This window comes from Larus michahellis, chromosome W, assembly GCF_964199755.1.
Source record: "Larus michahellis chromosome W, bLarMic1.1, whole genome shotgun sequence".
In the NCBI taxonomy this organism is placed as follows: Eukaryota; Metazoa; Chordata; class Aves; order Charadriiformes; family Laridae; genus Larus; species Larus michahellis.
Genome location: NC_133929.1, coordinates 5,837,034 through 5,861,131, shown reverse-complemented (window position 1 = coordinate 5,861,131; position 24,098 = coordinate 5,837,034). Strand labels below are relative to the sequence as shown.

The following is a 24,098-nucleotide window of genomic DNA, read 5'->3' as shown; positions in this document are numbered from 1 at the left end:
ACTATTGGGAATTGATTGGCAATTACATACACCTTATAGACCGCAAGCCAGCGGACAGGTGGAAAAAATGAATCACATGATAAAACAACAAATAGCCAAAATATGTCAAGAAGCAAACCTATATTGGTATCAGGCACTACCTATTGCACTACTCAGGATACGTGTAAAACCCAGAACTAAGGAAAATCTGAGCCCTTTTAAAATATTACATGGTAGGCCATACCAAGCTAAATATCAAGGGGAACACTTGAATCAGATAGGGAACCAGTATTTACAAAATTATGTTATATCCTTGGGAAAACAATTGGAAAAGATTAATAAGAATGTTTTGGGAGCTAGGGCTAAGGGGTTGGACCATCCGATCCACCCATTTAGCCCTGGGGACTGGGTTTATATTAAGAATTTTTCAGGTGATCCACTAGAGGAGAAGTGGAATGGACCATTCCAAGTCTTACTGACCACCTTTACTGCTATCAAGATCAGAGAACAACCAGCCTGGATCCATTACTCCCGTGTGAAGAAGGCTCCAAATAAGCAATGGACTTCTGAAGTGGCTGGACCCTTGAAGTTGAGATTTACAGAGAAGTTAGAATGAAGCCTTTAAAGGTCTTAGCTTTAAGTGTCAGCATTGTAAATATTGTTGTAGCTTGGGATGAAAATGTACATAATGCAACCATAATGGCAATAGCAAACGCAACCCAAGCAAAAGACTGGTGGGTATGCACAGCATTACCCAAAGGAAACATGAGACTACCCCTTTTTGGGGTGGCCTCAACTCATTGGAATTATGATAACGATTGGCCTGAGTTCTGGAAATGGTCAGATGGTTGTTACTGCCAATATGACAACACGAGCAGGGAAGAAGGTCCGAAATTTGATTTGCAATTGCTAAAAGATGAAAATACTTAGTTTCTAGTGAGCAACAATAATTGCAGTTGGAAACAAAGATCCCAGAACTGCCTATGCCCACCCCCTCCTTTTAACACATACAACTGTGCTTGTAATGATGGGTAGAACAATTTTTGGATAAATAAGACTACCATAAACGTAGGTGAATGGAACCTTATGGGTTTAAATATAACATACATTGATTTTTGCAACAGCACCCAACTTCGGAGCTACGAACCCAAAGGTTTAGATCCAGCTAGAAACAACTCCCCTTATGGGTGGCACAGTGTAGGGAGTTTCTATGGAGCCAACATGACATACGGGCCCTCATGGTAAATTGCCTCATGGATATTGGTGGCTGTCTGGAGATGGTATTAGTAGAAAGCAGCTTCCTGCAGGATGGAAGGGAATGTGCACCATAGGGTACTTAACTTCACAAAATAAATGGTATAATCAGTCACAAATTCCCCAAGGAATACTGAGATCCCTGCTAAGAAAAATAAAAACGAAAAGGGAAGAAAATCCCCTTGTTATCCTCAATACTCATTATCATAGTTTTATACGGTGGTTCATAGCTTCGCTTGGGGTCTCAGAATTAGAAAAGGCAATAGTCAACATATCAGCAACTATTGATAGAATTGTCAGCTCTACTGCAGATGCAATTCAAGGATTACAAATAGAAGTAAACTCGTTATCGAAAGTGGTTTTGCAGAATCGAATGGTTTTAGACTTGTTGACGATAAAAGGAGGAGGAGTATGTGCAGTGATTAATCAAAGCTGTTGCGCATATATAAATCAAGAAGGAAGAATCGAAGATGATCTAGAGAAAATATGGGAGAAAAACAAAATCCTATATGAAGTTAGCAAAGATAACACTAGTTGGGGATTTGAAGAATTGTGGAACAAACTGACTTCATGGCTGCCTAATTGGAACTGGCTTAAGCAACTATTTGTGGGCATTATTACTCTAATTATTTTAGGGATAATCATTTGCATGCTACTTAGGTGCTTTTTGTGGTGCCATCGAGATTCTGAAGAAAATTATAGCAATTGGAAACGGCACAGAATTAGACATCAGGTAGAAACAGGGAAGTATTTTGCTCAGACTCTTCAGAAAGATGGACTGTTATAGAATTTGCAAGAAAATTTGCAATGATAAAGAAAAAGGGGGGAACTGAAGTAGGGTTTGATATATTAAAGCTGCAAACTAATTGAAGTAGGGGCTTAATATATTAGAACTGTAAATTAGAGTAGGAGCTTAATTTAGGAGACTGGGTGCCTTAAGGCTGTACAAAGAGCAGATGCAACAGTTGTAGTACTAAACGACAGAACTTATCTCCTATTTTTTAAGAAAGAATGCTTTAGGACAATATAACCTTATACTATAGAAGCTTATCTCTCAAAACAAGGGGCCCAGGGTTACTGAGGAATGCAGAGACTAGTCAAAGCTAACACTTTTGATGCGCCAGCAAGAATAAAGGAGTAGAGGCCTGCAGTTGACCCAGAAGTCACAACGATGAAGAGGAGTGGAGGAAGTAAACGACCACCAGATGTCTCTGAAGACCACCGAGAGACTCTAGTGTGCATGTGGGAGTGGGCAGTAACCTGTAGTAACGAGGTAATGAATAGGTAATCATTTCTTGGAAAACTAGTGAATATGCATACATAGTATGAATTTAAACCGTACCTCTAAATCAGTTGGTGCGCACATTAGGTGGATCAATCCCCTGTGCACCTGGCGCTGTAATAAAGAATACCTGCTTAATAGTCACCAAGGCTATTGAGTCTTAACTTCGGCATTTCACTGCGTTAATAGTTGCTTGTATGGTGCTATGTTTTGGATTTGTGATGAAAACAGTGTTGAAAACACAGGGATGTTTTAGTTATTGCTGAACAGTGTTTACAAAGTGTCAAGGCTTTTCCTTCTTCTCACACTGTCCCCACCAACAAATAGGCAGGGGGTGCACAAGAAGTTGGGAGGGGACACAGCTGGGACAGCTGACCCAAACTGACCAAAGGGCTATTTCTTACTATATGACGTCATGCTCAGCAATAAAAGCTGCAGGGTAGAAGGAGGAAGGGGGGGACATTCAGAGTTACAGTGTTTCTCTACCCAAGTAGCCGTTATGCATGATGAAGCCCTGCTTTCCTGTAAATGGCTAAACATCTGCCTGCCGATGGGAAGTAGTGATTGCAAAAAGGACATAGACCTTTTGGAGCGGGTCCAGAGGAGGGCCACAAAAATGATCAGAGGGCTGGAGCACCTCTCCTATGAGGACAGGCTGAGAGAGCTGGGGTTGTTCAGCCTGGAGAAGAGAAGGCTCCGGGGAGACCTTATAGCGGCCTTCCAGTACCTAAAGGGGGCCTACAGGAAGGATGGGGAGGGACTCTTTATCAGGGAGTGTAATGATAGGATGAGGGGTAATGGTTTTAAATTGAAAGAGGGGAGATTTAGATTGGATATTAGGAAGAAATTCTTTCCTGTGAGGGTGGTGAGGCACTGGAACAGGTTGCCCAGAGAAGTTGTGGATGCCCCATCCCCAGGCTGGATGGGGCTTTGAGCAGCCTGGTCTAGTGGGAGGTGTCCCTGCCCATGGCAGGGGGATTGGAACTGGATGATCTTTAAGGTTCCTTCCCACCCGAACCATTCTGTGTGTGCTTCTGTGAATTCCTTATTTTGCTTTGCTTGCATGCGCAACTTTTGCTTTACCTATTAAACTGTCTTTATCTCAACCCACAAGTTTTCTCACATTTACCCTTCTGATTCTCTTCCCCATCCCACTGAGGGGGAGTAAGTGAGCGGCTGTGTGGGGTGTAGCTGCTTACTGGGGTTAAAACACAACATCAGTGCACCATGTAGACAAATGTTAAAACTGGAGAAAGAGAAAGCAAAACCAAAGACAATTCAGAAAAAAACTATGGAAAGATTTATAAGCAAGATAGTTTGGTAACATGCAGTTAATAGCTTCAACAGAAAACTAAAGGTTAAGAGAAAATATAAACTTTAGACTAATAGCCTAAATACTACAAAAAAACTAACTTTCACTGTTATAGACCTATTTTTCTAATAAGTATTTTTAATAATAGGAAAAAATGCCAATAAACTAACTTGAGTGCTTTACTCCATGTTTCTGTTCATCATTTTTTCACCTGACCAGTCTCATATTCAACTAAACCAGCAACCTGAATTTTCATCATCTTGTTTTACTCCTGGTCTGTAAATTTTTAAATCAGTCTTAGTTGCTTGAAATTAAAATATATTTTTTTGTTTCTCACTATCCTACTCTATTTTTTTTAAATAAATTAAATTCTCAAATTCAAGTCTGTTTTGCCTGTGATGGTAATTGGTAAGCGATCTCCCCGTCTTTATCTCTACCTATGAGTTTTTTCATCTTATTTTCTCCCCCTGTCCTGTTGATGGAGTGGGGGTCATAGAGCGGCTTGTTGAGCACCAGGCAGCCAGCCAAGGTTAACCCACCACAATGTTATAAAAGGTAGATGTTTACATTACAATGAGATATTAACTATTATTCTCTTTAACTCGCAATTTGAATAATCTTAATTCCTTTGACTGTTGAACAGCAATATGTATATTTATGGAACATGCATCTCTCTTCACAGTAAAATAATAGCAATCCTTAAGAAAGACAATAAGTAAGGAAAGATCTATTTACCCTCCTGTCCTGGTTTCATCTGGGAAAGAGTTAATTTTCTTTCTAGTGATTGCCTTCAAAGGAATTTCAGTTCAGAAAGTTGTTGCTAAGTGATGTTTATACTTTTCAAGGACTCTTTTCAGCTTCCCATAGAAGCTGAGAAGGAGCCTAGACAGAACAACGGAATGGCCAATGGAATATTCTGTACCATAAACATCATGCTCAGTATATAAGTGGGGGTTGGCCGGGTACTAAGACAAGTTTATTTCTAATCTGCATATTTGTTAAAGATCTAAGACAGGCAAGATTTGCCTCAGGCAACAATCGTGTCTCCATACTGTTGTATACTGTCGTGTCTTGGTGTTCTATCTATTTTAATAGGTAGCTGTAATTTGATTCCTGGTTAAATGATTTGATGGGTACATAGAAGCACTAGGGACTACATAAATCCGTTAGCAAAATAGCTGTATTTAAATATATGTCATATGGAAGACTCTAGATCAATGTAAAATAAATACTCTTTTGTTTCCATTCTCAGATTGGATTATAATTATGCCATGAATGAATGAGAACAGTAACACAAATACTGGGACTTTGGAAAACTGAAGAAGTATTAAATGTCCTTATATAACTATGTTAAATGTATCACATGCTTATCATTGCATACTTGATCTATAAGGTTTCATCACTAGGGAAGAATGCATTCTCTACTCCAAAAGTCATGTGACTGAATGCATTATTTCATAACATTCTGTATTTTAGCACCAATTAACACAAAGCTGATTAACTAGCAGTTGTAATTGAGTACAAAACAATTCGAAGCTTTTTTGTAAGCAAAGGTGTTTTCAGGAACTGCCAAGAATGCATGGAAACACAGAATAGATGTAAAAATTAAATCCCCAAAGGAGCTTAATGAAGGTAGTTGAAGGACCTATCAAATGTCAATTATTTCATTCTAGCCATTTTTTAAAATCAAACAGCCACCAAACTTCTAATAACAAATACTGGGAGAACAGTACTGACAAGTCTGACAAGTAGAAGTGCTGTGAAATAGAACAAATTTGCAAAGAAACAGGCCTTCCTTCTTTTTCATTAAGAATTTTCCATCAGCATAACTTCTCTCATGGTGTCCTCCAGTAGTTTGCCCACACCATGCCCACACCTCCTACAAAGTTAGTAGCTGAAGCTTCCACTTCTGTTTCCATTCTAAAAACACATGAAAAGGAACAAAATAGCAAAAAAGTGTTTTGCTTTGAAAAGCAGCATTGTGTTTAACCCTGTCTCACATCTATCTGAAGATTAATTAGCAAAATTTGTAGGCTATGCACTGGTATTGTGTCCCCACCCCAGAAGGAGACACCCATACTGAAGCTACAAATAACTTAATAAACTTACAAGCGAGAACTCTGCTCGTGCTCTTGAACACTGCTTCAAGTACTTATAGCCCACAATGTCAGAAAACAGTCCCAACAAGAAAAATAAAGAAAGATACTTGAAGAGGCACAGAGACTAGGGGAAAAAAGAAAACAGAAATATCATAGACCTAATGTGTCCTGTAGCTCAGGAAGTCCCAATCTATTTTACTGTGTGAAGACGTGAAATTTGTTACACAAAGTGTAATTGTATGCTGTATTAAAAAATACACACAAATCATTTTATTCATGCAGCAACTAATGGTGTGATGGAAAGCAGGACTTGCTACAAAAACATAAAAGCTTCCAAACTGGTATTATTGATTCACCTCAGTACAGATGATGCAGAATGTCAACTAAAGAACACAAGGTCTCAAAAAAAATTTAATAAAATCCTCCAAAATTTTCTTTGTACAGGATATAAAGTCATCGAGGGGCTGTAAGGGAGCAAATGGCCCATGGAGAGAATGGACAGAGTCTTAAAAAAAGTGATGGTAAACCTCTGAAATAAGAGGTTTCCATGACACCAAAGAGCAGGTATTGAAGGACAACCACCAAAGAGAAAAAGTGATGCTTAAGGCCATCATTCTTGCTGTTACGCGAAATAGCAACCAGGTTCACAGATCTGCTTTCAAGAAGACACAGACGTATTTAAGTTAAGCATGATTATTCAACTGCATTTATTGATTATACTCATGATCCCTTCAGCAAGGGGAAGCCCCCGGACCTTGCAGGAAGCAGCAGGTGATTACCAAGCACAGCAGAGCATCTGTCCATGGTCAGGGCTTCAGTGAGGGATCAATCTCAAAGGGTTTTTCTAGGAAGGGGGGGGAAGGTCATGTGTACATCTATGATACATGATATAGCTATGTGGCTGGCTGTAGTCAACAAGATATGTATCCACTTTAGCAGGTATCCGGGCCTGATAAACATGAGCTTGCTACTTGTCTGGCCATGGAAAACAATCATTTCAGTGTTAATAAAGTCAGGTATCTATCCCTGGGAGGGATGGACTCCTTAAGTAGCTTGCTAACTGCCACAATTCTAAGAAGGACTCAAACAGTAAATAATGTGACAATACGGAGAGATGGCTCTTGGTGGAGTCTATAACAGTGGCACACCTTGTATTATCTTAGCTCAGAAGTGGGAAGTTGGAAACAATCACGGACACTTAGGTTTTAGTCAAAATGAATGTTTTCAGTTAGGATAAACTTAGACAGACCTCTCAAATCTTAAATATTAATATTTAATATTTAAAAACCACCAAAATGGGAAGTTTGCCCCTCCTGAAGAAATCTTCTGAGCTTCCCTTCTCCCCCATTTACAATGAATACAGTCATTGTCTATGGAAGGATCATACAACAAGGAAAACCGTTTTGACTAAGAAGGGGAGAATCAAGAATGTCACCCTGTATTCCAAGTCATGTGAATCATCTATAAAATCTTCTATAGAATGAAAGCATAAGATTTCAAAGCTACTTGATATGGAGTCTCGGTGCTTGGCTCACTGAAGCTGGTATTTGGCACTGAGGGTACCAGCGATAAAAATTAAGTGACCTAAGGTTTGGAACAGAAAGTCCTTGCTACAATGGTCCCAGGAGAAGTGGTGGCTTGGGGTTCACAAATTTGAGTTCTGGGGAGCTTGATTTCAAGGTCTACTGAAAAGCAAGCCCTGAAATTCCACTCTAAGGTATGTTTTAAAAAAAGAAAAAAAAAAAGGGAGTGAGAATATGTGAGAGGAACAACCCTGCAGACACCAAGGTCAGTGAAGGAGAGGGAGGAGGTGCTCCAGGTGCCAGAGCAGATTCCCCTGCAGCCTGTGGTGAAGACCATGGTGAGGCAGGCTGTCACCCTGCTGTGGCAGAGAGAAACAGACTTCACTGAGAGGTTCAAATTAACAATTTATTTGGACTTCACTCACAGGTCCGATATGCCACTATTGCAAGTTCTTATGGATACAATGGAAGAATGCACTATTGCAATTTAAGGAAAAAGAACAAAACAAATCACAGAATACACTATTACCACCTAACAAGTGATTCCGAAAAGTAACAAAACAAACCACCAGTGCACTAGATATGAATACCTTAAACGAGTGCACAAATCACGATCTTAGAGCATGCTAGACGTCATATGTAAGTTATCAAATCACTTACCCTCTCTCTCAGGTAAGGCCACTCAATCCCGGGAAGTTACCTTGCGCAGCGTCCTGGACAAGGGGGAGGAAGAATCTCCTACAGGCCAGCTGTATCTTTGGAAGGCTGCCCATTTTGCTCCCCAAAACTTTGGACTTAAATACCCTGTTTCCGATGACTGGGCAGGATTGTGCCTGAATGGATTGCCCTATCTGGGATGGTTATCTCTGGTGGTTTGATGGCCCCTTAGGTAGCAATGTTTATTTTGTGATGTCTGGTCTCACACTCACTGAATAGTGGTGGGATGTGACTCAGGGCATTTTGTTTGTTAAAGGCACCACTTGGGTTTTGGTTTGGGCTTCCGTTTGGGTTTCCGTTCTTATTGTGATGCAGTGTTGAGACCACCCCGGGCTGAGCCATTCCCACAGCTCCCCCCAAGTTATCTCTGCATAGATAGGTATCAATAAGCATTTGCCAAGGGGAGATGGAGCTGAGTCGAAAGACAACTCCCTGCATTTCACCTTTTGTGTTCTGAAACTGGTTTGGCCAGGTGATCCCATTCACCTGCAACCCGTGGAGATCCATGGTGGAGCAGATATCCACCGGCAGCCTGTGGAGGACCCCACACCGGAGCAGGTGGATGCACTCAAAGGAGACTGTGACCCCATGGGAAGCCCGCACTCGAACAGGCTCCTGGCAGGACCCGTGGACCCGTGGATAGAGGACCACACAATGGAACAGGTTTGCTGGCAGGACTTGTGACCCCATGGGGGACCCACGCTGGAGCAGTCTGTTTCTGAAGGACTACACCCCGTGGAAGGGACCCACGCTGGAGCAGTTCCTGAAGAACTGTAGCCCGTGGGAAGGACTCATATTGGAGGAGGTCGTGGAGAACTGTCTCCTGTGGTAGGGACCCCACGCTGGAGCAGGGGAAGAGTGTGAAGAGTCCTCCCCCTGAGGAGGAAGGAGCGGCAGAAACAACGTTTGATGAACTGACCACGGCCCCCATTCCCCATCCCCCGCGCTGCTTGGGGGGAGGAGGTAGAGAAAATCAGGAGTAAAAATTAAGCCCAGGAAGAAGGGAGGGGTGGGGGGGAAGGTGTTTTTAAGATTTGGTTTTATTTCTCATTATCCTACTCTGATTTGATTGGCAATAAATTAAACTAATTTCCCCAAGTCGAGTCCGTTTTGCTAGTGATGGTAATTGCTGAGTGATCTCTCCCTGTCCTTATCTCATCCCCCGAGCTTTTTGTTATATTTTCTCTCCCCTGCCCAGCTGAGGAGGGGGAGTGGTAGAGCAGCTTGGTGGGCACCTGGCATCGAGCCAGTGTCAACCCACCACACAGACCAATACAGAGCTGTGCCACCTTGGTTTATATCATCACTTTCCCATCAATTAAGTAATCCAGCAAGAAACTGTGATATTACAGCACTGAATCACTCTCAAGAGGATTTACATTCCACTGTGCACTAAGAAATTGATTTGAATGGGATTAGAAAACTGTGTAAGAGAGTACTGATAGTAATGAAAGATAAGGGAAAATGGAAAATAGGAGAGAGAAATGATGAAACATTACTAGTGATGAGAATTCATTACTCATAGTCAAGAAACCAATCCAGATGCTCTCATGCTTTACTGATTTGCATTCATTACGTGATTTTTTTCTTCTGCTAGAGGCAATATGCTTTCAAAATCAAGGTCTAATTTTTACTTTTTTTTTTCATTTATATAATTATTGTGAAGAGGTGCTCATCCTCAGAAACAAATATCATGAGACTAGTGTAGCAGTGCCAACAGTTGAATAATACATGTTCTTCTGTCAATGGCAGGTAAAGAGGGAGAGACCACAGGAGCTATAAAGAGACGAATGCAATCACACAAGGAGTTATCAGCTTTAAGAACTGAGGAGTCTTGACACTACTCGACATTCATTCTCAATTAACAAGCTCGGGTTTCTCCCGATGATTGAACGGCACTACAAAACACCTCAAGTAAATGAATGGATTTTGTGTACCCATCACGGAGGAGGGGGGAAAAAAAACAGGAATGAGAGATCTTGTAGGTCAAGATAAAGACAGGGACATTACTGTTACAGGCAAAACAGACTCAACTCGGGGAAATTAATTTATTACCCATTAAATATCTATTTTAATTACTGATTTGGGTAGTGGGAACAAAAAGACAAATATTAAAATGAGACCTTTCCTCCCTCCTCTCTCACGTTCAACTTCCCTCCTTCACTCCAGACTCCTCTATCCCAGTGCCAAGCAGCACAGCAAGGATGGGGGATTACGGTCAGTACATAGTGGTTTCTGTGTGTCACTCCTTCCTTCTCATACCTTTCCTCTGCTCCAGCGTGGGCTCTCCACGGCCTGCAGTCCTTCAGTAATATCCATCTGCTCCAGCACAGGTCCCCCATGGGCTGCAGGGAATACCACCACCATCATCGTTTTCTCAGAGGTGCCACATGCTCCCCTGATTGGCTCAGCTTTGGCCTGCAGTGGGTCCATTGCTGGGCTATATGGAACTGCCTGTGTGCAGCACAGGGCAGCCCCTTACCTCTTCTCACAGAGGCCACCCCTGCAGCCCCTCTCGCTACCAAAAAATCCCTACTGTGATTTAACAAAGAAGGCTCTCCAACTAAAACTTTAAATATCCTTAAAATTAATAGCTAAATTGCTCATTCGCTCTGATTCTTGCAATCTTGTGAGGAAAACCATCAAGTGTTAAGTTCAGGATCAAGAGGTTACAGCGTGGTTAAGACTTCCCACTAGTATTTGGGCTTTGCCATATTGATTTATCAAACCGCTCATTTTTTTTCATGTGTACTCCTGCCTTGTAATGTACTTATTTCTTTATTATTTTTTTTTCCTATCAGCTTTCCCATGATAGGAGAACTTAAAAAAATACAAATACTGAAAAACAGTTCCAGCAAAACACTCTTTATAAGAAGTTATGTTTGATTAGCGCTAACTGATAGAGATGAAAGAAAGATTCAGTCACACAACCTGACCTTCAGGTAGGTCAAAAGACAATTCCTTTCTCTCTTGTCTCCCTTGCTATTTTTTCACACACCAAAAGATATGCATTTAGCAGATGTAACAATCTTAAAGGCTGAATCTAGCTTCAAACTACCATTTGACCTTCATCATTACATCAGTACAGCTGCAATAGCACAATTATGTTTTTTGACCAAGGTTCAGTAACGCAACAGAGTGTAGCCTTCATTGAGGACTAGTGCTTAGTGTTTAATTAAAATGCAAATTTAATTAAAATGCAGGGCCACGATCTCATTGCAATTACTCAGATGTGGTGGGATAGCTCACATGACTGGAACACTGTCATGGATGGCTATGTCCTTTTCAGGAAAGACAGGCCAGTGAGGCGTGGTGGTGGAGTTGCTCTTTATGTGAGAGAGCATCTGGAATTTATCGAGCTCTCCCTGGGGGCAGATGAAGAGAGGATTGAGAGCTTGTGGGTAAGGATTAAGGGGCAGGCAAATATGAGGGACACTGATGTGGGTGTTTATTACAGGCCACCTGATCAGGATGGGGAAGCTGATGAGGCTTTCTACAGACAGCTGACAGTAGCCTCGCAATCGCAGGCCTTGGTTCTCATGGGGGACTTCAATCACCCCAATATCTGCTGGGAAGACCACACAGCCAGGCACGCACAGTCCAGGAGGTTCCTCCAGTGCATTGATGACAACTTTCTGACACAGGTGGTACAGGAGCCAACAAGGAGAGGAGTGCTACTGGACCTGGTACTGACAAACACAGAGGGACTGGTGGAGGACATGAGGGTTGGGGGCAGCCTTGGCTGTAGTGATCATGAGAAGATAGAGTTCAGGACTGTGGGTAGTGTGCACAAAGCAACAAGTAGGATTGCAACCTTGGACTTCAGGAGGGCTAACTTTGACCTCTTCAAGAAACTGCTTGGAGAGATCCCGTGGGCTAGGGCTCTGGAAGGTAAAGGGGCTCAAGAGAGCTGGTTGGTATTGATGCAGTGAAATGCCGAAGTTAAGACTCAATAGCCTTGGTGACTATTAAGCAGGTATTCTTTATTGCAGCACCGGGCGCACAGGGGATTGATTGATCCACCTAATGTGCGCGCCGACTGATTTAGAGGTACGGTTTAAACACATACTATGTATGCATATTCACTAGTTTTCCAAGAAATGATTACCTATTCATTACCTCATTATTACAGGTTACTGCCCACTCCCACATGCACACTAGAGTCTCTCGGTGGTCTTCAGAGGTTTACTTCCTCCACTCCTCTTCATCGTTGTGACTTCTGGGTCAACTGCAGGCCTCTACTCTACTCCTTTATTCTTGCTGGTGCATCAAAAGTGTTAGCTTTGACTAGTCTCTGCATTCCTCAGTAATCCTGGGCCCCTTGTTTTGAGAGATAAGCTTCTACTACAAGGTTATATTGTCCTAAAGCATTCTTTCTTTAAAAATAGGAGATAAGTTCTGCCATTTAGTACTACAACTGTTGCATCTGCTCTTTGTACAGCCTTAAGGTGCCTAGTCTCCTAAATTAAGCTCCTACTCTAATTTACAGTTCTAATATATTAAGCTTCTACTTAAATTAGTTTACGGCTTTAATATATGAAACCCTACTTCAGTATTCAGATACCACTTTCTCCAAGCTCAGGATTGGTGCATCCCTAAGAGCAAGAAATCAGGCAAGGGAAGCAGGAGACCTGCATGGTTGAGCAGGGAGCTTCTGAAAAAGCTCAAGTGGAGCACATGGAAGAAGGGACTGACCACTTGTACTGAATGCTGTCAGAGTATGCAGGGATAAAATGAGGAAAGCCAAGGCCTCCTTGGAATTAAACCTGGCTAGGGATGTCAAGCTCAACAGGAAGGGTTTCTTCAAGTATATCAGAGGCAAAAGGAAAACTAGAGAAAATGTGGGCCCACTGTTGAATGAGACATGAGCCATGGTGACGGAGGATGTGGAGAAGGCAGAGTTACTGAATGCCTTCTTTGCTTTGGCCTTTACTGCTCAGCCCAGCCCTCAGGAGCCCCAGACTTTGGAGAAAGTAACAGGGAAAGTCTAGACGAAGGAAAACTTCCCCTTGGTTGAGGAGGATCAAGTGAGAAATCAATTAACTCAATTAGACATCCACAAGTCCATGGGTCCTGATGGGATGCACCTGAGAGTGTGGAGGGAGCTGGCAGAAGTCATTGCTGGGCTGCTCTCCATCATCTTTGAAAGGTCCTGGAGAACAGGCGAGGTGCCTGAGGACTGGAGGAAAGCCAATGTCACTCCAGTCTTCAAAAAGGGCAAGAAGGAGGACCCAGGGAACTACAGGCTGGTCAGCCTCACCTCCATCCCTGGAAAGATGATGGAACAGCTCGTTCTGGGCATCATCTCAAGGCATGTGGAGGACAAGGAAGCTATCAGAAGTACTCAACATGGATTCACCAAGGGGAAATAATGTCTGACTAATCTGATAGCCCTCTACGATGGCATGACTGGATGGATAGATGAGGGGAGGGCAGTAGATGTTGTCTGCCTTGACTTCAGCAAGGCTTTTGACACAGTCTCCCACAGCATCCTCATAGGGAAGCTTAGGAAGAGTGGGCTAGATGAATGGACAGTAAGGTGGATAGATAACTGGTTGAAAGACAGAGCTCGGAGGGTCGTGATTAGGGGCACAGAGTCTAGTTGGAGGTCAGTGACGAGTGGTGTTCCCCAGGGGTCAGTACTGGGTCCAGTCCTCTTGAATATATTCACCAATGACCTGGATGAGGGGACAGAGTGCACCCTCAGCAAGTTTGCTGATGACACAAAGCTGGGAGGGGTGGCTGACACAGTGGAAGGCTGTGGCACCATTCAGCGAGACTTGGACAGGCTGGAGAGTTGGGTGGAGAGAAACCTTATGAAATTCAACAAGGGCAAGTGTAGGGTGCTGCACCTGGGGAGGAATAACCCCCTGCACCAGGACAGGTTGGGGCCTGACCTGCTCAGGAGAGCAGCTCAGTGGAAAGAGACCTGGGAGTCCTGGTGGACAACAGGATGACCATGAGCCAGCAATGTGCCCTCGTGGCCAAGAAGGCCAATGGCATCCTGGGGTGCATCAAGAAGAGTGTGGCCAGCAGGTCGAGGGAGGTTATCCTCTGCCTCTCCTCTGCCCTGGTGAGGCCGCATCTGGAGTACTGTGTCCAGTTCTGGGCTCCCCGGTTCAAGAGGGACAGGGAACTGCTGGAGAGGGTGCAGCAAAGGGCTACCAAGATGCTGAGGGGACTGGAACATCTCTCTTATGAAGAAAGGCTGAGGGATTTGGGTCTCTTCAGTCTGGAAAAAAGACAGCTGAGGGGGGATCTTATCAATGCTTATGAATACTTAAAGGGTGGGTGACAGGAGGATGGGGCCAGGCTCTTTTCAGTGGTGCCCAGGGACAGGACAAGAGGTCATGGGCACAAACTTGAGCATAGGAAGTTCCACCTAAACATGAGGAGGAACTTCTTTACTTTGAGGGTGGCAGAGCACTGGAACAGGCTGCCCAGAGAGGTGGTGGAGTCTCCAACTCTGGAGACATTCAAAACCCACCTGGATGCATTCCTGTGCAACCTGCTCTAGGTGACCCTGTTCTGGCAGGGGGGTTGGACTAGAGGATCTCCAGAGGTCCCTTCCAACCCCTATCATTCTGTGATTCTGATTTTCTGTCTTCGTTGTTGCCATTGATGTATATCCTAGCAGGTCAGTGCAGTGAGGGGGAGAGGGAATAGACACGATGCTGTAAAGGTGCCAATGTCAAAAATGAGGGTTGCTTCTGCCGTGCTGCTAGTGGGATCATTGGAGATGTTGTCCATTCCCATGATGTCATTAGCGGAGTTCATCATTCATTAGTGGATGTTCGTCGTTCCTGTTAAGAAAGAAAAGAAAGAACTGTCTCGGTGTGGAAAGCCTATCAGGTTACCCCTTTTATACTGCAGGATAAATCCATATGGTACTGATTTTTAGCTCGACTCCATCATTGTCTATAGCGTCCCATGCTAAAGACCCTTGTGGCTTATTTAGGGTCACTGGTATTACTCCCACGGGTGGTATTTTTACCATCACAGGCTGTCCTGGTTTTAGTGAAGACCAGGTATGCCCCGTTGTTCTTGGTTTTTTCCAGAGGAGATGCTGAAAAGGCTCGAGCAGATGGACTTCTATAGGGACCATACCGATTATTTATTTGCTGTATAGCTTTAGAGAGGCAGTTGTCCCATTGTCCTTCATGTGGTTTAAGGTATTTTTTCAGTAACCCATTGGCTTGTTCAACTATACCATTGGATTGTGGGTAATAGGGTCTATGAAATATCCATTTAATTCCTCCTTGTTTTGCCCATTCTTGCACTTCTTTGTTAGCAAAATGCGAGCCATTATCACTCTGGATGGAGTCTGGAACAGGTAGTATCGAAAACCATGAAGAAAGGCCTTGGATGGTATTTTGTCCATTAGCTTGTCAGCATTTAGTAGCTGCAAGAAGTTCAGCTATTATTTCTACACCGGTTAGGATGTATTTATATCTGGCAGAGGGTTTTAAAGGACCAATATAATCTATTTGCCAAGTAGACCGCAGGGTTTTCCCTTCACTGATATTTTGGTGGTGCTTTAGCAGGGTGATGTGTTTGTAATTTTAATTTACGCTGGGGGCATTCGGTGAGGATAGTTTCACATGTTTTCCTGCTAAGGGGCCAGCCTCGGCTTTGAGCTGAAAAGCTTCTCAGCCCATATGGCCTAGTTTCTGATGTAACCATTCCCCCAACCGATACCATGTGGGATCTAAAGAATCCTCAGCTTTTATCTTCCTAACTTTTGTCAGCTCATCCACCTTTTGGTTCCAGTTTGTAGATGGTTTATTGTCATTGGCATGAGCTTTCACCCATCCTATTTGAATTGCCAATCTTCAATTCTCCAGATTGGGGATCTGTTTATTTCCCAATTTAAGGCTTCCCATTGTCAAAGCCACTGGGTGGCGCCTGCCCACACAGCATATGAGTCCACATATATAAATTTTGCTTCATTTTGTGCTGCTAAAACAACCGCTCTTAATTCTCCTACTTGGGCACTGCCCTCTCCTTCTTCGACAAATTGTTTACTGTTTTTGATTTCTAAAGCAACAGCTCTATATTGCCATTTGCCATTTCCTCTCTTTGCTGAAGCATCAGTAAACCAAACACTCTCAGTTGGCGTATCTTCGGTAAAGGTGGGTGCATCCAAGATCGGTGAAGGTTTAAATGGCTGTTGTAGTGCTAGTGGGTCAGTGTTAATAGGCATTTGTAATTTAGAAACTTTTGTGTACCCTTCAGTCAGCTGCATTTCATCTGCTACCCCCACAAGGTAAGCATACCATTTCCTAACAGTGGATTTTTGTGCAATCCCTTCTGGGGGAGGGATCATTTCCAATAGATTAAATGGACCTCTGATTTGAACAGCTTGCTTCTGCCATATTTTCCCAACTTGTTTGATTGCTTGTACTAAGGACAAAAGGCCCTTTTCCCATTCAGAATATCTTTGTTCTGTCTCTTTAAATGCAGTTGAGCTAAACAGTATAGGTCTTTTCGGTCCATCAGGACCGGTTTGGAATAGATTACAATAAGTGCCATGTTCTGCAAAAACCCATTCCGCTATAATAGGGTTGTGAGAATGGACAGGTCCTAGAGATCGATATGTTTTTAATTCTTGGATTAGGGTTTTAACTGCCTCTTCATGTTCTGAGTCCCATTTCCATGGTTTTCCTTTTTGTAAAAGTGAATACAGTGGGCGGGCGGTGATGGAGAATCCCAGTACATGTTTTCTCCGGTACCCTAAAGCACCCATCAACTGTTGTAATTCTTTCCTAGACTGAGGCATCTGTGATTGCTCTATTTTATCCAGAGTGTTCGGTGGAGCTGCTGCGCTGCCAGCAATCCACCAAGTGCCCAGAAATTTTACTTCCCTGCTTGGCCCTTGACACTTTTCATGTGGGATTTCTATATTTGCTGCATGTAATGCTTGCCAAACTGCTTCTGCTGCTTCCTTCATCTCTTTGGGAGAGTTTCCTCCAATTAAAATATCATCTCCATCAGGGAGTGAAACAGTCTGTAAAAGTTCAGCAAGCGCAGCATGAGCAATTGTGGGTGAGTGTTTATATCCTTGAGGAAGTCTGTTAAAGGTATATTGAATGCCTTCCCAAGTAAAAGCAAATTTTTCTTCATCCTCTTCCTGTAAGGGGACCACAAAAAACATATCTTTCACATCTAGTACTGCCATCCAAGGATGTGAGGCGGCTTGCAAGGCAGCTGTTAGAGTTGCAATATTAGGGACTGCAGCTGTCATTGGGGCTGTGTTTGCATTTAAGCACCGATAATCGATTGTTAAACGCCATTTCCCGTCTGGTTTACAGACTGGCCAAACTGGAGAACTGAAAGGGGAGTGGGTTCTGAAAATAATTTGTCGTTTTTCTAAATCTGCAATTAATTCTGAAATTCCAGTCCGTGCCGCAGCAGAAATTGGGTACTGCGGGACATTAATGATCTTTGATTCAGGGAGCACTGGAGCTGCGCGGAGTACATGTACTGTGGCAGCTTGTTGCCTTTTGTTAGGATTGAGATTGGCGTTTGAACCAAAGGCCATAAACTACCATCTGGCAAGCGCCAAGTCCGGCTGTTTAAAGCATCAAAACCTAAGATATTTTCATGGTGATCTTTAACTGCAAAGCAAATAGATGTCATGCGCTTTTCACTCAGGAGCCACAGTTAACCTTTGCGGTTTGGCGCACAGTGCTGGTTCCCGTACGTAACTCTGGTACTTTTAACTCTTTGCCGTCTGGGTCGTATGCCTAGCTTGTCAGCATCCTGCTGTGTAATGATTGAAATTTGTGCTCCAGTATCAATTAAGAATTTTGTTAATTGTTTTCGGGGACCGACTGGAATTAAAATGTAAGGGCTGTTCTCATTTAGCCATTGATAAGCTTCTACTTGCCGGACAGGCAGGCCCAATTGCTGTCCGGGCACTACTAGTTTTTTGGTTCTGTTTTTTGTAATTGATCGCTATGAGAGGAGAAAGGGCTATTTCCTTTTCTAGGAGCTGGCGACGGAGGATTTGGAGCGTTTGGATTATCACGTTTCTGGAATGCTTGAATTAGACTCAGAATGATGCTGGGAGACTGTCTCTGAATCGCAGTTCTAGGGATTCCTAGTGCCAATGCTTGCTTCTATAACTCATTTCTCCACTCCCGGTCTTTTAATTGCCGGTCAGAGTATTTTTGTTCCTGAGGGTAGTTCCAAATTCGCCCAACAATGCAACCTGTATTTCTTGTTTTGTTGGGAATTTCACTCCATCCTGTTTCTCGCACATGATTGATGGCTTCATGCATTAACATTGCCCATGTGGGGACCTCCTTGCAATTTGTCTCATCCTCTTCGCCATCCTCTGTACCCTCACCGTCTTTTATGGCTTGTGTGAAATTCATTATATCATTGTAATTTAAGTTTCTATGGATTTCCTCCTTTTTCGCAATAAGGAAGGTTTTGAGTGCAGCAGGGGCCCCTTTTATTAATGGCTTAAGCATATTAGGAATTACAGGCGCTGAGATAGGAGCGTTGATGGGGTCGCGTTCATGCATGGCCTGAATACAGGCAGCCTTTGTAAAAGCTGTGGAGAGTTCATTCATGGATTTTATAGGTATTACTAGGGGTTCTCCCCTTTCTAAGGCATCAGTGACACTAGCCCAATATGCTACTCTGCTGGTTAGCGAGTGGGGATTTTCCGGGGGGTCGGGGACATGAATTTAAGAAGACACAGGGACCCCAATAGCCGTTGGCTTCCTCACCATCTATCAAGATTCTATCTCCCCCGTTAAGGACACTCTCCATAGATATTCAGTTTCAGTTCCTCCAGGATTACGGCCATAGCGATCTTGTAAATTGGCCATCTGAATTGGATCAAATGGAGTTGTTTTAGTAGTTTTTCATTTTGTACCGCCCCTAGGTCCTGTAGTTACTTCCGATTTAACAATTGGTCTGACTGGGAGTGGGGGAGACTCAGGTGGATGATAGTAATTATCTCCATCCGAGTCATCACTACTGGAAGCACCCCATATATTACCGTCCCAGTCTTCGGGAGACACAATTAATTTTCTGATTTGAGTTATGTTGGGGGGTGGTGGTTGGTGATTGCAGTAGCATCATTTCAATGCGTTCTCCAAGTTTTTGGCGTTTTGATTGTGCCTCTTGAAGTTGGGCTTTCTGTTGTTCTGTTTTAACTGACAACACCAGTTCAGTGGATTTGCGCCCCTGTATTTCATCCTGCAAGTCCTGTATTTTTCTAATGAGATTTCCTCTTTCCTGACAGGCAGCTTCTAGGCACACTCCCAACATTTTGCAAATTATGCTTTTATCTTTTCCATCTTTAGTTGTACTTCTAGCTTCAGTTAACTGTTTCTCTACCTCTTCCCAGTTATGCCAATTATTACAAGCCCATTCCTCTGGGAAGGTGGGAATCAGTTGGATATCGTGTCTCTGTAAGTATTCGGTGATTTTATTTGCCATCCTGCCAACTACGCCAATTTGTTGCCGATGAAAATATTTGACACGGTTATGATTTAACAGCTATTCAACATTTATTAATGATGTAAGGCAGATTGAGAGGTTGAATTTAGCAGCATTTAATCATTAACCAGTTTAGGGGTTTACAAAGTGATTAAACAAAATAATTGAACAGCGACTTAATTACAGAGTCGAAGATGGCAAAATTCACACTAACTTACTAGAAGGTATCCCAAATCAATACATATACGTATGAGTGGAGGTACAAATCACAAATTAATGCTTATCTCTCTCTCTCTCTCTCTAAGCAAAGCATATAAGTGTGCGCGCGCGCACACACACGCACACACAGGTCTCCAATCGGGAATTTCTTGATAGCAGGTAATGCTAGTGATCCGAAAGGTGCCACTTTTAGGTCCTACACGTTAACGGATGGACAGAAGAGAGTCCGCATCCATAAAGCTAATGTGTATCTCACAACATATGGGTGGAGAGGTGGATGAGAGAGAGAGAGAGAGACTAGTCTATAGTTAAAATTTCCCTTTCTCAGATTTAGGGCAAATATTCACGATGCATCGGCATTCCTCAACGGGCGATAGTTGAGGCTTGAGAAGGGTCTTCTCCTGCCCTGGCCTTGAGGTGTCAGCCTGAGAGGTATCTCAACTCAGGGGAGTTACTGGCCACAGCCCGCTGCGATCCAGAAGAGCTCAAAGGGTCCTTACTAGAATCGCTACTTATAGGATCTGAGACAACTGACTTTTGTCAGGTGCTTTTCCACTCCGGCCCAGCTCAGACGATAGTTATGCAACCCCAGAGCTTGCTAGATCTTGGGGTCCTAGTATCCCCCCCTCTGTGGCCACAATCCATATGGTGTCAAGAGTGATCGATTATAGTTATTATCTCCAAGTGGTAGGAGCCACAGGGACTAGGCACACTATTGTGTTCTTGGTCTGTTGCTTTCTACCTTTTCTTTCTTCCATGTTAGACCATTATGTTACGTTCTGGTCCATTGTGTTGTTCTGTGGCCCAGGTTGGGAGGGAGATCACGCCACGTACCGAGTGGCCTGAAGCGGGGCTGGGGTGAGGGTGGTGTTGCACCACCACAAAAATATGCAAGGATTATACTCAGCCACTTATATCAGTAGGATGCTCTGCACTCCCAGCAGTGGACAACAGATGTCGGACACTGCGAGCGCTACGGCTTCGGGAGGAAGGGAAGGCCTCAGGGGTCCAGCAACGAGGCAAGGAGTTCTCTGGACCGCCGCCATCAAGGGAGAGAGAGCACTACGCAGCAAACTTTCTAATTTATGTTGACTGTGATGTTCATGGTATGAAATAATCCTGTTGGCCAGCTTGGGTCAGGTGCCCAGGTCTTGCTCCCTGCACCTGGCAAGGCTTGAAAACACTGAGACCTTGAATCCCACATAGCCTAGCTGGCTATAAAGTAAACATCTTCACCAATTCAGACACTAGAGTCTTCTAAAAGTGCAGTTTTCCCGAGCATTAGAAGAGAAATTAGTCATGTGTCGCTCAAACCAGGACAATGGTGAGAAACTAAAATGTATTCCTTTGTCAGCAACTACTGTTGGAAGACCCATAGAAAGCATTGCTGAGGATTTGAAGAAACAACTATTAGAAGAAATTACACAGTGTGGTGAGGAGAAACAACTGGACTCCAGACGATCCAATGTGAATCAACAGAAGCCGTTTATTAAGCACAGATCATCATCATCTTTTATATCCTGTGTTGTAGCCGTACATGCCACTGGCTTATTTCTGATTAGCTAGTTACACTGTCCACGCGCTGTCCATGCAGTTCATTCACAGATCAGATTGGTTACAAGAATTCACATAATAAATTGCTTAGTCATTAGCACAACATGTTTTCTGCCTTCTCAGTTCCCGTTTTTCCCATGTACTAATTCCATCTTCTACCACCTGTTTTGCCCTTAATCTAATCTCTCACAGTAGGGAGGCTGGCTCACATGACCATTTTCTCTCAGACACATTCCTACAATACCCCCTTTTTCTTCTTGAGCCAGCCAGACCTTATGCATGGCATTTTCTATCATGTCAGTCACTTTGCGGAGAACACACGAGGCTACCATAATCAATAATAATATAACCAACAATAGCATGAGCCCTTGTTTTAGTAAGTCTGATAACCATCCCATTATACCCCATGAGCTTAACCAATCATCGAAACAATTTTTGACCACTTTTAATTTGGACATGTTATCCTTCAGCTCCCGTAACTGCTTATGAATGGATGATGAGTGGTCGGAAAGGTTCATACAACACATACCTTCAAAATCTTCACATCCATGACCCTGAGCTAACAGCAAAAAATCAATAGCCGCTCGATTTTGCAACATACCATGCCGAATGCTATCAACATCAGTAAGCAAGCTAGATAGGATTTCAGTTGTAAGGTTTATCTGTTTACTTGCCCAACACCCTAACTTTCTAATATCTCTTAGGGCTTTCCCTGCCACAACCCCGGGGGCTAGCAAGGATGTTACAACCGTAGTGGGTAGATCCCAAAACTGGACTTCTTCGTTACATGTTGAATCAAGGGTCACAACAGATCATTTTGACCGTGCATGCCGATTCGTCACGTTCCCCACCGTGGTGTTCAATAGATCTTTCAGTGACAGCTTAAACATGGTCAATTTACCTATATAACATGGTCCTCCCACAGGTCGCACAGGAACACCTTGCCAGGCACGATCACCACAAATCAAAAATAATCCTGGGCGTAGGGCCTTTGCCGAATCGTTGTTTCAATGATTCCACACCCCTGTGGTGTCTCCACAAAAGTTCACTAGGGTCGTGTTAAACGTTGGGTAAACTGAATTGAATCCTGCTGTATTAAAAGGAGCCGAAATACCAAGGGCTCTTAATTTTGTGCTCAGCTGCAGTGCTTTGCTCCCAAAGAAGACACAAGACCCGTTACGTGGAATGGAACCGAGCAAATCAAGTTCTTGTGGTGGGACAGGGGCAGTGACGTTAAGTGAATTAATAATTAGACCGGTCAACGCCGCCAGTCCTATAAATTTCGTACTATTGTGCTGACAGAGCGTGTTGTATATGGCTGGGATGGACACCTTGTTGGTCTGATTACAAGCTTGTTCTAACGTCAATTTCAACACAGACGCATTCCGAACGTACCCAGAAAAAACTTGGGGGTCATATATGGGGACTCCTATTAAACATGTTCGAAAAGGATCCCCTGGGGTTGCCATAGATAGGCAAAAGGAATCTTGCCCCGTCTGATTAGCTATTGTCACCCATATGTTTTCTCGGGGCGTGATAGGTACTGCAGGATGGCAGCTGCAAATTCCGATCACAAGGATAAGCCCGACACTAATTCCCATTGGCATCTTCAAATATCAGTACCCTTGCCCTTCTTTCTGCGCTGTAGATGACCGAACCTGTTGCTACAGTGACGTACTACCTGTTCCCACTGGTCCTCCGGAACTGACCAAACCTCTGGCAGCAGCACTGTGTAACAGCACTGTATGCCACACACCCTGACCAGTCCTTGTGAATGGTAGGCTTCCCTAATCTCCTGTCGTTCAGCCAGCTCGTGTTGAGGTGAACCTGGCTCTATATGCCCTGTTGCAATAGCTAAACGAATTAAACCCGTCACCTTACTTAGTTCCTTATTAAAACACGCAGCACACCGGGCCGCAGCGCGTGGTCTTTTATACCACCACCGGCCTCGACAATCCTCACAAGGCACAAAGATCCATGGGTCACAGTTCCACACCTAGGGCACTGCACTTCTTCAGCCCTCACCGTCGTTGTTGGTGTTGTGGGGTAACTCATTCGAATCCGTCTTCTCAAACCAGGGCTTTATCCACTTGGCTGGTACCCATCTGGTTCCGGCATCCACACCAGCCACCGCGCCGGGGACATGGTCCCTTTAAATCACCCCCCCCGGGGGCCTGGCCGGTCCCACCGCTGCCCGCTGCCTCCTGCGTCGCTCCGCCTTCATATCTTGTAAGGTCGATAACACCAACCGCCATGTCGTCGCCAACGGTGATGCCTCTTTGTCTCCTTTACTTATCACTTCCCACAGTCTTTTCCCAACAGCCTCCCATATTTCTGGTTTAAAGGCTGTCTGGGGCTCTGGTGCGAATCCGTTCTCTCTGCACCAGGTTAACAACCTTCGGAGCATACGCTCATCGTATTTCACCCCTCTCTTAGAGAGGATATGCAGGAGAAGTCTTAATATAGCCCCTTCTTCTTTTGTTACTTGTTGCCCCATCTCCTGCCCCGGCTGCTCACCTCTCACTGGGTGTCTGTGGCCACGTCGTCTGTTTCCTCTATTCCGGATTGCCGCCCAATCCGCCCGGTCTCAGTCCAGCTGAGCCGTCCTCCAGCCGGTGGATCTCCTTCTGGGCCATTTTCTCTCAGATACATTCCTACAGTGTGGGAGGTTTGCTATACACTTGGATGAAAGTACGGGTGTT

At 43.9% G+C, this 24,098-nt stretch overlaps 1 protein-coding gene across 1 annotated transcript; it reads left to right on the top strand.

Annotated features, from left to right (window-relative positions):
- Window positions 1-1,207: 1,207 nt before the first annotated feature.
- Window positions 1,208-2,025, top strand: LOC141735619 (endogenous retroviral envelope protein HEMO-like; the record flags this gene model as incomplete). The annotated part of the gene is made up of 1 exon (XM_074568673.1): window positions 1,208-2,025. A coding segment is annotated over one exon (813 nt), but the record flags the coding sequence as incomplete, so codon positions are not given.
- Window positions 2,026-24,098: the final 22,073 nt, after the last annotated feature.